A 15,221-nucleotide genomic window follows, 5' to 3' on the forward strand; every position below is an offset into this window, starting at 1 on the left:
GGCTCCCGGCTCTCACGAGAATCGGGGTCCCCCCGCCCTTGGTGGGTGTCATCTTCGATCATCTGTAACAACATCCGTTGGATGAAACATGAAAGCTTGCTTCCAGAAAGACTTCCATAGACTGGCTTTTGTTTTTCCCTTCCCTCTCTCTTGCTGTTTCCAGAGTAAATGTTTCCATCAGGACAGCAAGGCACTCTGCTCATTTTTGGACACTTTGAAGCCCTAAAAACTCAACAGGAGGTTGGCAAACAGAATTCCACTGAATAATCCAAACCGGAATATTCGGCCTGGCAAGTGAGCTTGGGGCTTTCCTTCTGACCGGGGTACATGGACAGGCATCGTGGGTGGGTGTGGATTCCTTGGTCCTTGCCTGCCTGCCTTTTTGTAAAGGGAGGTTTTTTTTTTTTTCCTTAGCAAAGGACACTGAGAACTTTGCCTGGTGGTTGTAGAACAGGACTGCCCCGTTTGTGGCTTCTGCAGACGGTGCCCTCTGCGACTGGCAATGCCCGGCGCTCTCTTGACTGTTAAACAGAGGATGGCAATAAAAGGAGCGTGCGTGTATGCAATGCTCGATGCGTTCGAGGCAGGACGACTCATGTGTAATGCACGATAGACTATACACAGTCGACGGGCAGAGCCGTATTCCTGGCGCCCTAGGGCCAGCTTCAGGTCTGGGCTTCACCAGGTTCAAGCCTAATGAAGTCTTCCTCACGGGAGAAGCTTGATGGGGTCAAGAGTACAGACCCGAGGTCTTCAAAGCTGCCTGGTTTTCAGCTCTCTTTGCCATGAACATGAAAAACGTTGGACAAATGCTTTGTCTTGGCAAGGAAGCTGAGGCAGGCAGAGATACCTGGCTACTCTGTCTCCCAAACCTGGAGCCATTTTGTTTTTGCTGGGAGTGTAGGTGGAGTGTGGTTTGGGTGAGGCAGATGGGCTGCCTTGGAATGCGGTCTTTGCGGCTGGAGCAGGAGTTGTTAAGTCTTTGCAGATGAAGGAAAGCAACCAGATGTGATTTGGGCTTCGGGGTCAAGCCAGACCTTTGTTCAAAAAATTTTTCATTTATTTGTCTGAGCCAGATCTTCATTGAAGATCTTCCATCTTCATTGCAGTGTTCAGAATCTTTAGTTGTGGCACATGGGATCTAGTTCCCTGACCAGGGATCGAACCCTGGGCACTCTGCATTTGGGAGCTCAGAGTCTTAGCCACTGGACCTCCAGGCAAGTCCCTTAGCCAGACGTTAATGATAGCACTTTGAGAGAGTCTCACGTGCAAGGGTTTGCGGGGATGAGACGGAAAAGCTCACCAGGTCGTGGCCGAGTCGTTACAGGTAATGAGTTGCCTGTAGGAAGGGCTGCCTTCAGAACCTGTCCTAAGACCCTGCAGCTTCCTCCATCGTCATGGTTTCACCTAAAGGCTTTCTTGTGATGCTCAGATTCACCAGCTCTGCGCGTGTCTGGTTGTTTTCTCTTTGGGGACACCCACCCCTTCTTTCTCCTCCATCTCCTGCTCCTTCATCCTCTTCTGCCAGGCAGCCCAAGGATTCTGTCCTCCGCTGTTAATGGGTCTGTTTTCTGTGTGGGCAGCCTCCATCCCTGCCTCTCCAATCTTGTAAGTTTCTTCCCCTGCTGTTCACTCCATCTTTTTCCCCGGGGACTCCCACCTCCCTCCCACCCGAGGTAACTGCCCACCAACCCTCGATTGGACACAGCCCTTGGGCACCCCCAGCTGGGGCATGTTGAAACCTAAATTCTCCACCACATGTCCTTCACCTTGGCTGTTTCTGGCTGAGTGTGTAATCTTGGCCGGGTGGAAGCTTATTAACGTTGGGATCTGTCATTACGTTGGGATTAAAAATCGTCTAGACTTGGAAACCGGTTGTTAGCCGAACGAATTGCTTCATAGTTCTGTTTGGAGTGGTCATTTTGTTCATTATGTTTTGTTTATGGTGTCAACTTGCAATAAATAATTACTCTGTTACCCCTAAGGAGGGGTTGAGTTGTCCTTGGGTGCAGGCGGAGAGACGGATCCAAGTACCGTGTGGTTTCATCTTTGAGCCTGTCACTGGCTTCGTTTCCAGCTCTACAACCCCCAGAGGAGGAACGTTTCCTTGCTTTAGTGCCTGGTGAGGTTTGGAACTGATTTTCAGGCCAGCCCTGGCATATAGTGGGAGCGCAGAGAACTTGGAAAATTGTACCCTGGTGCGCACATAACAGTCATCTTTTTCACTAGTTTTCCTAGCAGTTTGTACAAAGAATGGCTTTTTGGTGTAGAACAGGGGCTGACAGCTTTTGTTTTTAAAGTAACAAGCCAAGTAGTAAATATTTTTGGCTTTATGGGCCCCCGACTGTAGCAGTGTATAAACAAATGGGTGTGGTTGTATTCCAGTAAAATTTTATTTACCCAAAACAAAAACAAGACAGCTGGCTGGATTTTCTGCAGGGAGGGTGAGGGGAGGGCACCCCACCTGGCATGTGGGATCTTCCCTGGCCAGGGATGGGGCCCGGGCCTCCTGCATTGGGAGCACGGAGTCTTAACCACTGGCCCACCAGGGAAGTCCTAGCTGGCTAGATTTGATTCATGGGTCATAGGGCTTCCCTGGTAGCTCAGCTGGTAAAGAATCCGCCTGCAGTACAGGAGACCCCGGTTCGGTTCCTGGGTCGGGAAGCTCTGCTGGAGAAGGGACAGGCTACCCACTCCAGTATTCTGGGGCTTCCCTAGTGGCTCAGACTGTAAAGAATCTGCCTGCAGTGCAGGAGACCTGGGTTCGATCCCTGGGTTGGGAAGGTCCCCTGGAGGAGGGCGTGGCAGCCCACTCCAGTATTCTGGCCTGGAGAATCCCGTGGACGGGGAGCCTGGCGGGCTGCGGTCCATGGGGTCGCAGAGAGCTGGAGGCGACTGAGCAACTAAGCACAGCACACAGTTTGCAGGGCGCTGGTACAGAAAGTAGATTGGTTACTTGATGGCTTACTCGATGCTTAGTTGGATTATTGCTCTATAAGAAAAGCTGGGTTAAGGATTTACAGATTGAAAATTCTCAGGATAAAAGTCGTAAAATCCTTTTAAGGAGTTGGTCAGTCCACTTGTGTACATATTGTGTGTAACTCTGAGTAGGAAGTGTTTTATACACACCGGTTTGATCCCATGGTCAGGAACAGCTGAGACCTGTGGTCTTGCCACAGCTAAGACCCCATGCCACGATGAAGACGGAAGATGGCACGTGTTGCAACTAAGACCCAGCACAGCGAAATAGATAATTTTTTTTAAAGCAGTCTAGCAGGTCCTCAAAATGTTTACCCTAGTTACCATAGGACCCCGACATTCTACTCCTAGTTAGTTGTACACCCAAGGGAAATGAGGATGCATATTCACACACAAACGTGTTCATGGGGCCCTGACAGCCAAATGTATGGATGTGACCGTTGGACCCTAAAGAAAGCTGAGCGCCGAAGAATTGATGCTTTTGACCTGTGATGTTGGAGGAGACTCTTGAGAGTCCCTTGGACTGCAAGGAGATCCAACCAGTCCATCCTAGAGGAGATCAGTCCTGGGTGTTCATTGGAAGGACTGATACTGAAACTGCAGTACTTTGGCCACCTGATGTGAAGAACTGACTCATTGAAAAAGACCCTGATGCTGGGAAAGTCTGAAGATGAGAGGAGAAGGGAACGACAGAGGATGAGATGGTTGGATGGCATCACCGACTCAATGGACATGAGTTTGAGTAAACTCTGGGAGTGGGTGATGGACAGGGAGGCCTGGCATGCTGCAGTCCGTGGGGTGGCAAAGAGTCGGATACGACTGAGCTACTGAGCTGAACGGACTGAATAGCCCAATAAGTAGAAACAAAGTAAATATATCCATCCCTGATGAACAGATAAATCGAATGTGGTCGATTGGTATGATGGAGTGTCACTCAGCCATAAAAAGGAACGGAGTTCCGACACAGGGGTCAACACAGACGTGCCTGAAAAACACATCACGAGTGAAGGAAGCCAGACACAAAAGCCCACCTGTTGTATGACTGTGTATATCAAGTGTCCACAGTACGTGCGTGTACATGTACACGTACATGGTTTCCGGGGAGGGCTGGAGAGTGACTGCTGACAGGCACGAGGTTTCTTCTGGGCTTAGGAAGCCTGTTCTCAGCTGGGTGGGTGGTGATGGTTGGATGACTCTGAGTACAACTAACAGTCCATTCATTTGTGTGCACATGGGTGGGTTGGTGTGTATTTGACTTATAGCTAAATAGAGCTGTTACAGAAATTAGAAAAAAAAAAAAAACAGTGAAAGAAACCTGTACAGAAAAAGTCCTAGGTGCAGGACTTAAAAAAAAAAAAAAATCTGTTTTTTTGGCTCCGGTGGGTGTTTTGTTGGTGCGCGTGGGCTTTCTCCAGCTGTGGCGAGCAAGGGCCCCTGTCCACTTGCGGCATGTGGACGTCTCATTGCGATGGCTTCTCTTGTTGCAGAACACGGGCTCTTGGGCGCACAGGCTTCAGTAGTTGTGGCCCCCCGGGCTCTGGAGCCCAGGCTCAGCGCTTGTCGTGCACGAGCTTACTTGCGCTGTGGGACACGGACTCTTCCCTGACCAGGGATCTAACCCATGTCTCCTGCATTGGCAGGCAGATTCTTTAACCACAGGACCCCCAGGGAAGCTCTAGGTGCAGGATTGATGGGTGAGACATAACTTATCAATAATTTTAAAACACCCATCTGTTTTTTTTTTTTTTTTTTTTTTGGAGGAAGGAGATCCAGAGAGAAAGGGGTCCGTCTGGATCCCCTGTTTCTGGTGTGTTTTTGAGTGTCTGTGTACTCTGCTGCCGCTTCCGTAAAAGGTAGGCCTTGCAGATGCAGAAACCAGGGGAAGGGTGCATCCCTGGTCTGCCACAGGGAATCGGGGCCCAAGCTGGATCCCTTCACTCCTGGGTCATCCGAGAACTGGTGGGTGGCACGGAGCTGTCACCAACACATCCTCCTGTCTGCGTCCTGGGGATTGGTTTGCTCGTTCGGTGTGGGGAGCTCATGGACCCTCTTTCTGCATTGCAGGTTGAAGAAGGCAGCAAAGCTGCAGCCGTGGACAAACTGCTGGCCGGAGACGAGATCGTGGGCATCAATGACGTCGGTCTGTCCGGGTTTAGACAGGAGGCCATCTGCCTGGTGAAGGGGTCGCATAAGACCCTGAAGCTGGTGGTGAAAAGGTAAGACCTGGGCGTCAAGCCTTGTTTACGAACAGAGATGAGCAGGCCGTCAAAGCGTGCAGTCTATTGGCTGCCCTGTGTCAACTGTGACAGTCCTGATGTGGACGTGTGTGTGTGTGTGTGTGTGTGTGTGTGTGTGTGTGTGTGTGTGTGTCTGTGCATACATGTGTGAGCGTGTACACTTAGGAAGTACATGAGTGATTCATCTCTTGGCCAAGGATGAATCCAACATCACAAATTTGAAAGATTTCCTTTTCTTCTTTGTTTTACTTAGTTTTATGTTGGAGTATAGTTAACTTAGCTAAAGCTCCGATACTTTGGCCACCTGATGCAAACGGCTGACTCTTTAGAAAAGACAGCAAATTGAATCAGTTATACATACGTACATGTATATATACACACACACTCTTTTTTAGATTCTTTTCCTGTGCTTGTCACATAGTATTGAGCAGAGCTCCTGGTAACGGTCAGTTCTTACAAGATTCCTTCTTTCATTACTGCTGAGTGTTAATTTTTGACTTATGAAGTGATTTTGATTCCTTGTCTTATCCCTGGCAATAGCTGATTCTCTAAATGAAGCAAAGTGTCATGGCCCATTTTTAACACAAGGTGGCAGGCTACCGGATTTTCGGGTCTCATGCTAACGTGGAGTGATGTATGCAGACATCCAGGTGTTTCTAGCACTGTACTGAGCTCTGGGGCAGGCAAGCATACTTGCATAGAAAGCAAATTGTGAATAGGAGTTGGGATAATTTGAGGGGGTCAGAGAGTGAAATTGGGGACATGATGCTTTTACATGTAGGAACTAGAACAGTACAGCTGGGCAGCTCAGAGGTTTTGGTGATTGTTTTGGGCCACGCTGGCTACAAAGCTTCCTGGCTTCTCTGGTGGCTCAGCTGGTAAAGAATCTGCCTGCAGTGCAGCAGACCACGGTTCAGTTCCTGGGTCGGGAAGATCCCCTGGAGAAGGGATAGGCTACCCACTCCAGTATTCTTGGACTTCCCTGGTGGCTCAGCTGGGAAAGAATCCACCTTCAATGTGGGAGACCCGGGTTCGATCCCTGGGTTGGGAAAAACCCCTGGAGAAGGGAACGGCTACCCACTCCAGTATTCGTGCCTAGAGCATTCCATGGAATTCTTGCAAGATCTTAGTTCCCTGACGAGAGATCAGACTCAGGGCCCGGAAGTAATGGAGCCAGAGTCTTAACCACTGCACAGCCAAGAAATTCCTGTGACTGCTTTTATATAGAGAAATAATCCTCCACTTGGTATTTCACAGTTGGCTCATTCACAGTACAGTGTTGACCTGCCTTTTGTTAACAGAATTAGTCCAGTCTTTTCCAAGATTGGCTGTAAATTTTAAAAAGTAAATTGACCTCCCCATGTACTTCAGTTTTTAGTAGATTTGAAGACATATCCCAAAGGATTTTTTTGGGGGAACCAAAATAGCATCCACGGAGGAGGTTCAGAAAGTGAAGAAGGAAAAAGTTTTGTTCTTTGCCACATTAACGGAGCAGCCTCATTGTTCTGTGGAATAGGCGATTGTCCTAGTAAATCAGGAAACTAGTGTCCCGGCGTGGCTGTTTCTGAGCCCTTCGGGGTGGAAGGGGCGTGAGAGATGCTGTCGTGGTGTAGCGTTTCTTTGGGGTCACCTCATCGACCTCTGCACTTTTAAAGAGGAGAACCTTTGGGGTTCGGTGTGGTGTGTTCCCAGGGGTCAGCAGCAGGTTTGGTCCCCCAGAAGCAGTCAGCTGCGTTGACCTCAGGGTTTTACGCAGTGCCCCCAAAGGGTTTGCTCACTGCGCAGTGGTCAAAACAAGCACTCTTTAGGGGTGGCTGCTAGAGTACCAGCTACAGTTTTCTCCAAGTGTGATTTTTTTTATTCTGCATTTATCAGTACTGAGAGTGACATGTGGACGTGGGAAAACATTTCACTTTTCATGTCATATTTATTTTATTTTTATTTATTTGGGTGTGCCAGGTCTTAGTTGTGGTACCTGGGATCTAGTTCCCTGACCAGGGCTGGAACCCCTGGCGCGCTGCATTCAGAGCCCAGTTTCTTAGCCACGGGACCACCAGGCAAGTCCCAATATTCACTTTCAAAAGGGAACTGCATGGAATCCATCAGCCTTTCCCCCACCCCAACTCCATCCCCTCGTTTTGCCTCTCCGGAGAGCTGCCATGTCAGTACTACGCTCTTAGGTTTCCTTTTAGAAACAGGTGCTTGTGTGTTTACAGATGAAAGTGGAGTTTGTTCCACGTTGAGCACCCTGAGGTCTGACTCATGACTTGTCCTAACGACCCCATGATGCTCCGAGGTCTGGATGGTTCACCATGTGGTAACAGATCTCTCTGTGTAGACGTTTATGGTGCTTCTGGAGTATTCGTGTAGCAGACAGTGCTGTGCTGTGATGCCTTTGCACCAAAGTCTGCGTGTGTGTAAGTCATCGTGGTCCATTCCTCGCCTGGGAGATTTAGAGTCAGACAGTACGTGCCTTGTGAAGTTTGTTTTCGCTGCCTTTGTGGATGGGATAGGTGACAGATGCTTTTATTGCTTGAAATAGGCATTTCTGTCCAGTGGACAGAAAGGGTGGGACACCCTTGCATGTGTTCAGAAGCTTGTTCTGAATTCGAGGAACATATGTAAGGGTCTGAAAACAAGACGATCTGAGTTCTTTTCGGAGCACAAGCCGTAAGAACTGGTGGTGGGAGGACGGAGAGGAGGCCTGGGGGCCTGCTTGCTGGTGGGGACAAGTGGGTGTCTAAAGACCCATGGGAACACGGTCAGATTTGGACTCTGAAGGGCATAGGGGAGGCCCCAGTGTAGACTCTCTTTTGCATTCTGCATACCCAGGTTCTCTTTAAGTGACGGGTGTCCAGAATGATTATCTAGTTTGGAAGGGCTTAGTAATCTAAGTAACGTGGAGAAAGAAATGGCAACCCACTCCAGTATTCTGGCCTGGAGAATCCCATGGACAGAGGAGCCTGGAGGGCTACAGTCCATGGGGTTGAAAAGACTCAGAAGCAACTGAGTGACTGAGCTTAGGAATGTAAGTAACATAACATGTATAACACGTTATAAAACCAAAACAAGTGGTTGGTTCAGATGCTTTTTTTAAAAAAAAAACACACACACACACTTTGAATAACAAGCTTAGATATTTTTAAAAATTCTAAGTCATTTTATATTAAATTTTAATGCTGTGTGTAGGTATTATTTGGGCTTCCCAGGTGGCTCAGTGGTAAAGAATCCTCCTGCCAATGCAGCAGACACGGGTCCGATCCCTGGGTTGGAAAGATCCCCTCCAAAGAGTCGGACACGACTGAGTGACAGAGCACGCACACAGGGAGGTGTTATTTTGCCTACTGGAAAACTCTGAAATGGATTTTGCCCAGAAATATGAATAAAATTTTATAAACTGGTGAATTTTACAAACCAGGGAGCTAGTTAATATTAGAATCTGTTACCGTCACTGCCACACGGTGAATTCCTGCTTTAAATCCTGACGATGCACATAGTTCAGTTCAGTCGCTCAGCCGTGTCCAACTCTTTGCGACCCCATGAATCGCAGCACACCAGGCCTCCCTGTCCATCACCAACTCCCGGAATTCACTCAAACTAATGTCCATCGAGTCAGTGATGCCATCCAGCCATCTCATCCTCTGTCATCCCCTTCTCCTCCTGCCCCCAATCCCTCCCCTCATCAAGGTCTTTTCCAATGAGTCAGCTCTTCGCATGAGGTGGCCAAAGTACTGGAGTTTCAGCTTTTGCATCAGTCCTTCCAATGAACACCCAGGACTGATCTCCTTTAGGATGGACTGACTGGACCTCCTTGCAGTACAAGGGCCTCTCAAGACTCTTCTCCAACACCACAGTTCAAAAGCATCAATTCTTCGGTGCTTATCTTTCTTTGCAGTCCAACTCACATCCATACATGACCACTGGAAAAACCATAGCCTTGACTAGACGGACCTTTGTTGGCAAAGTAATGTCTCTGCTTTTGAATATGCTATCTAGGTTGGTCATAACTTTCCTTACAAGGAGTAAGCGTCTTTTAATTTCATGGCTGCAGTCACCATCTGCAGTGATTTTGGAGCCCCCCAAAATAAAGTCTGTCACTGTTTCCATTGTTTCCCCATCTATTTCCCATGAAGTGATGGGACCAGATGCCATAATCTTAGTTTTCTGAATGTTGAGCTTTAAGCCAACTTTTCATTCTCCTCTTTCATCAAGAGACTATTTAGTTCCTCTTCACTTTCTGCCATAAGGGTGGTGTCATCTGCATATCTGAGGTTATTGATATTTCTCCCGGCAATCTTGATTCCAGTTTGTGCTTCTTCCAGCCCAGCGTTTCTCATGATGTACTCTGCATAGAAGTTAAATAAGCAGGGTGACAATATACAGCCTTGATGTACTCCTTTTCCTATTTGGAACCAGTCTGTTGTTCCATGTCCAGTTCTAACTATTGCTTTCTGACCTGCATACAGGTTTCTCCAAGAGGCAGGTCAGGTGGTCTGATATGCCTATCTCTTGAAGAATTTTCCACAGTTTATTGTGATCCACACAGTCAAAGGCTTTGGCATAGTCAATAAAGCAGAAATAGATGTTTTTCTGGAACTCTCTTGCTTTTTCCATGATTCAGCGGATGTTGGCAATTTGATCTCTGGTTCCTCTGCCTTTTCTAAAACCAGCTTGAACATCTGGAAGTTCACGGTTCACGTATTGCTGAAGCCTGGCTTGGAGAATTTTGAGCATTACTTTACTAGCGTGTGAGATGATGCACATTGTAAGGACTTTTAAAACTCCAAACTAAGTTATATTTTTAAATTAAATTATTATTTTTTTGTTTGGCTGTGCCAGGTGTTAGCCTCAGCATGTCCCCTGACCAGGAATTGAAGCTGGGCCCCCTGCATTGGGAGCATGGAGTCTTAGCCACTAGGTATACCCAGGAAGTCCTGTGAGTGCTTTTAAAATTGAGTTCTTAAATCAATAACATTTATCCTTCTCTGCTTGATCACTCAGTCATGTCTGACTCTTTGCCACCCCATGGACTCTAGCCCGCCAGGCTCCTTAGTCCATGGGATTCTGTAGGCGAGAATACTGCAGTGGGTTGCTGTTCCTTTCTCCAGGATCTTCCCGACCCAGAGATTGAACCCAAGTGTCCTGTGTCTCCTGCATTGGCAGGTAGATTCTTTACCACTGCACCACCTGGGAAGCCCGTATCCTTCTCTGTCTAATCTCCCCATTCTCATCTGTCTCCATCCCTAGGCAATCACTAATCTGACTTGTATGTCTGAGAAGAGCAGTGTTTTATGCCTGAGGCTTCCCTGGTGCCTCAGTCAGGTAAAGAGACCACCTGCAATGCAGGAGACCCAGATTCCATGTAGAACTCCACAGTAGATCACATACTTGTTTTTGTTTTTTTTTTAAGTGATTATAAAGGCACTCTGCAGTGAATTCATTGACTGAGCCACCAACGCACAAGTAATCCAATGTTGGAGGTTGACCAGATGGCAGCGGCGCTTCCTTAACCCTTAAGTACCTAACCACCCCAGGCACCTTAAGAAAAAGGTGGCTTTTCTGATAAAGACTGAGGACAGCTTAGGGTCCTGATGGTGAGAGTGGCCAGTGCAGCTTGGGTTGTTCTGGGAGGTTCTGCGGAAAGCCATGTATGCACCTCAAGGTGAAACAGGCTTTGTGAACAACGTGGGCAGTCTTTTCTGGTTGGTTGGTTTGGCCTTGTTGTTTTTTGTTTTCTTTTGAGGGCGGGGTCTATGCTAGGTCTTCGTTGTTGCACAGGCTTGTCTCTGGTTGTGGGGAGCTGGTGGGGGTGGTGGTCTACTCTGTTCGCAGTGTGTGCGCTGCTCATTGCAGTGGCTTCTGTTGTTTTGGAGCATTGGCTCAGTAGTGGTCACACGTGGGCTTGGTTGCTCCGAGGCCTGGGGCATCTTCCCGGACCAGGGATCGAACGTGCAACCCCTGCATTGCCAGGCGGATGATTCTTCACCACTGGACCACCAGGGCAGTCCCAAAGTGGGAATTGTGGTTGACATACTTCCCTCCCACTGGTGATGTCTGCTGGGTGTGTTTGTCTTTCTTGTCCTTGCCTAGCGTCACAAAGTGGAGACATCTGGTTTCTCAGGCCCCACATATCTTGTCATCATTTAGAAGCCGGGGCCCAGAAGGCAGTGCCTCGGGGGACCAGAACCCCGATCACTGTCTGTCTGCAGCCAAGCTTCTTTCCTGGACGGATGAGAGCCAGCACTGCCTCCCTCCCAGGGTCGTGTTGTCAGGGAACAAAGAAGGGTCACAGGAGCCCCATAGGTGCGCATACGTCCTCCTCTGAGGTGCCCAGGCTCATCCTGGCGTCTGCCTGGAGTCAGGACTCGGGGAGCAGGAGGAGCTGCTGGCCTACCTCCTGGGCGCTTTGTTGTTCCCTCTTTCTTAGCCAAGGAACTGCTGCACACAGGGAAGTTCAGGCGGATGTGGGAACGTCTCCTGGTCTGTCTTCGGTACACCTGTCTTCCCCGCCCTGGAGATCCTGATGGGCAGGTGTGGGAGGGATATGGGCAGCGGTATTTCCTTGAGGGCTGCCTGTATTTCCCTGAGGGCCCCTGGTATTTCCCTGAGGGCCGCCGGCTGTTTTGCTGGGCGGCCACCAAGGTCATGCCACTGGCTTAAGCAAATGCGCTTGGAAAAGGTTAAGACCCGAAACTGGGTCACTTGTGGCATTTTCCAGATTAACGGGGGTGTCCGTAAGCCCCTTGCTGTTGGAGACGCTGATGGAGACGTGCTGAGGAATGGGGAGTTCTCACCAGTGCTGGGTTCAGGCTGTGTCTGCTGGGTGCTGTCAAACATGCATTAAAAACCTCTGCATGCATAGCGCCCGAATCTCATCCATGGTCCTCCGCTCCAGGCAATTGACCATATGTTTAGCTCCCTTTTAGGAATACATGGAATTTCAATCACCGTATGGAAAATTTCTTCTAAGTATCATGCTATAAACTATACCTTGACTTGGAATGGCTCTTTTGGTCCTTCTGCCACATTTATCTGGTGAATATGAATCTTGTTTACAATGAGCCTCGCCTGCCACTTCATCTTTCATCTCACTCTCGAGTGGTCCGCCCGCTGCCGTGAGCCGTTTTGCCAGGACCGCACTGTCCATAAGGCAGATTCTTTGTTCCTTTCTGCATCTTTGCCGGACGCCTTAAAGCCTTCTGTGACTCTGATTCCAGGCTAAGCTCACATTCAGGAGCATATTAACACCCAGGGATGCAGGCTTTTGCTGCAGGTGGTGGTGAGGGTTAGCCAGACGCTGTGGCATAGTGACGCATTTAAAGGCGGCAGGTGTCTGCTCCAATGACAGCACGCACGCCTGCTTGGAGCAGGTTTCCTGCCACACGTGTGGGTTTCTCCACAGCCCTGAGGTGCAGTGAGTTCTGCACTACACCGAGCCAGCGTCGTGTCCGGCCTCCCATCTGCCTCTGGCTCCTCAGAGCTGTCCTGAGCGGGCTGCTCTGTGCGTGGCCCCAGCAGTGATGAGTGGAGATACTCCTGAAGCTGTAAGAGGAGAGGGGTGGCTAGGACTGGGCAGGTTGTGTCTCCCCCTCCCCATCCCTCCTCCCCCCCACCTCCCTTCTCCTCCTCCCCCTTCCCCCCCTCCCTTCTCCCCCTCTCCTTTCTCCCCTCCCGCTTCTCCCATTCCTCCCCCTTCTCCCCCTCCTCCCCTTCTTCCCAGCTCCCCTCCCCTCCTCTAGAGCTCTTCCTAGGACAGAAACGCTGTGTGTTCAGGGGGATGTGTATCTTACTGGAGATGCTTCGCTCCCTCTCCCCTTTCTCCCCCTCCCTTCTCCCCCTCCCCTCTTCTCCCTTCTCCCTCTTCTCTCCCCTTCTCCCCCTCCCTCTCCCCTCTTCTCCCTTCTCCCGCCTTCTCCCCCTCCCCCTGTCCCCCTCCCCTCCCTTCTTCCCAGCCCCCCTTCCCTCTTGAGAGCTCTTCCTGGGACAGAAACTGTGTGTTCAGGGGTATGTGTTCATTACTGGAGATGCTTCCCTCTTTCTCCCCCTCCCCTCCCCTCCCTCCCCCATATCCCCCCTTCTCCCCTCCCCTCACTTCTCCCCTCCCCCATTCTCCCCCTCCTCTTTCTCCCCCCCACTCTCCCTCCCCTTCCCCCTCCTTTCTCCCCCTCCCCTTCTCTCTCTCCCCCTCCCATCTCCCTCCTCCCCTCCCCTCCCCTCTCCCTTCCCCCTCCCTTCTCCCCCTCCCCTCATCTCCCCTTCCCCTCCTCGAGAGCTCTTCCTGGGGCAGAAACTCTGTGTGTTCAGGGTGTCTGTCTTACCCAGGATGCTTCTGCAGAGTGTTCTGAGAGACATCATTCACATTTTAGGGGAAAAGTTCTCTTTTGAGCGTTTGGGGGCTTATGGCCATTACCCACTATGCTTGCTTGTTAAAATAGAGTAGACTCACGGGTTTATATTGGGCAGATGTTGTCTTGCTTGGGCTGTTTTTATTACGTTAAATCAGGAGGGTAAAAAAAAAAAACACCACAAAGATCAGACTTGCTGTTATTAAATAAAATGGGGGGGTGTGGAACAGAACTGCTTTATTTGGGGAAAGGTTGCTTCTTTTCAGATGTAGATTTAGTGTATGGCTTAAGCAAGTGAATCAGGTGAATTATGTGAGATGTTTCCTACTTTGAGCCAAGAAGAGAGTGGTAAACAGTTAAGATTTGTGTTTCGTTGAAAGGCATGCAAGTGATGTTGAAAGGCATGCAAGTGATGTTGATGAAATGTGGTGTGGGAAAGGTGATGGTTTCTAATATCTTAAGGCACGCAGAGAATGTTGCACATATTTTTGTTTGTACACTCTTGACTCACCAACTCTGTTGCTTATATTTAGTTATGTTATATGTAGTTATGTTAATTTATATTTATAGTTGGTTATGTTAATGGTTGTACCTTTTTTTAACTTATAGTTAGTTAATGGTTGCAGCTTTGAGTGTCTGTGGTATCTTGACCAAAATATCCATTGTAGGGTTGAAATGTAGCCAAGAAAGTTGTGTTGGTACTTTTATAAAAACATTGACTTGAACGAAACTGTGTGTTCAACAACTGGGGATATGCACTATGATTTCTGGTGGTTTGGACAAAGCATTTTTAGTGTTTCTGGTGCTGAGTTGGGCTTCACTGGTGGCTCAGTGGGTAAAGAATCTGCCTGCCAATCCAGGGTTCCATCCCTTTGGATTGGGAAGATCCACTCCAGTATTCTTGCCTGGAGAGTCCCATGGACAGAGGAGCCTGGCGGGCTACAGCCCCTGGGGTCGCAAAAGAGTGGGACACGACTAATCGAGTAAACAACAGCAACAACAGTGCTGGGTGAGATAGCCGCCCCCCAACCCCCTTTGCAGAAGTTAACAGAAAGACAGCCGAGTCTTTTGGGTCTGTCCGCCTTCTGCCTGTGTTCATTGTGTGGCGTGTCTGTGTGGTCTTTCCTGTAAATACATCCAGAGAACACGACTGGTGGAGACACGTATGCGCTTGTCCTGGCTAGGGGACAGATAAGGGGTGCCCCGGCTTCATGGGGTGGAACTCTGAAGCTTTGATCCCATGCGGATGCTGCCAGCCGTGGCATTTGGCTTTGCTGCTTTGATGTCTGGTATCAGTTTCAGCCATTGAGGTCGCTTGGGAATTTTTATCTTCACTTCTTTTCTCCTTCTGTATAAAGGCAGGAAATAATGACCTCTTAATCGCCTTTCATCAAGAATGATGTCACCATCCACAGCTCCGTATTGTCAGATCACTGCTTGCGGAGGTTGGTGTGGGGTGGGGTGGGGGTGGGGGGAAACACTCCGCCACTCGACAGACGGCTCTGACGTGTGTTTTTTATTCATTCACATACATCGGAAGCGCTCCAGCCAGGCCGCCAACGTCATCCCCTTGGTTCCTGCCCTTGGGGGCGCTGGCAGCTGAGTGGGTGATGGGCAGGGACCAGGAAAGCTCTGACAAGCGGTGACAGAAGGAGGAAAG

At 49.4% G+C, this 15,221-nt stretch overlaps 1 protein-coding gene across 1 annotated transcript in view; it reads left to right on the forward strand.

Moving 5' to 3' along the window:
• SHROOM2 (shroom family member 2) overlaps positions 1 to 15,221 on the forward strand; it is a 146,417-nt gene that overhangs the window by 64,882 nt on the left and 66,314 nt on the right. The window contains exon 2 of the mRNA XM_052663660.1: positions 5,044 to 5,195. Within this exon, the coding sequence (XP_052519620.1) occupies positions 5,044 to 5,195 (152 nt within the window). The remainder of the gene's footprint in view (positions 1 to 5,043; positions 5,196 to 15,221) is intronic.

The sequence above is a fragment of the Budorcas taxicolor genome, chromosome X (assembly GCF_023091745.1).
Source record: "Budorcas taxicolor isolate Tak-1 chromosome X, Takin1.1, whole genome shotgun sequence".
Classification (NCBI taxonomy): Eukaryota; Metazoa; Chordata; class Mammalia; order Artiodactyla; family Bovidae; genus Budorcas; species Budorcas taxicolor.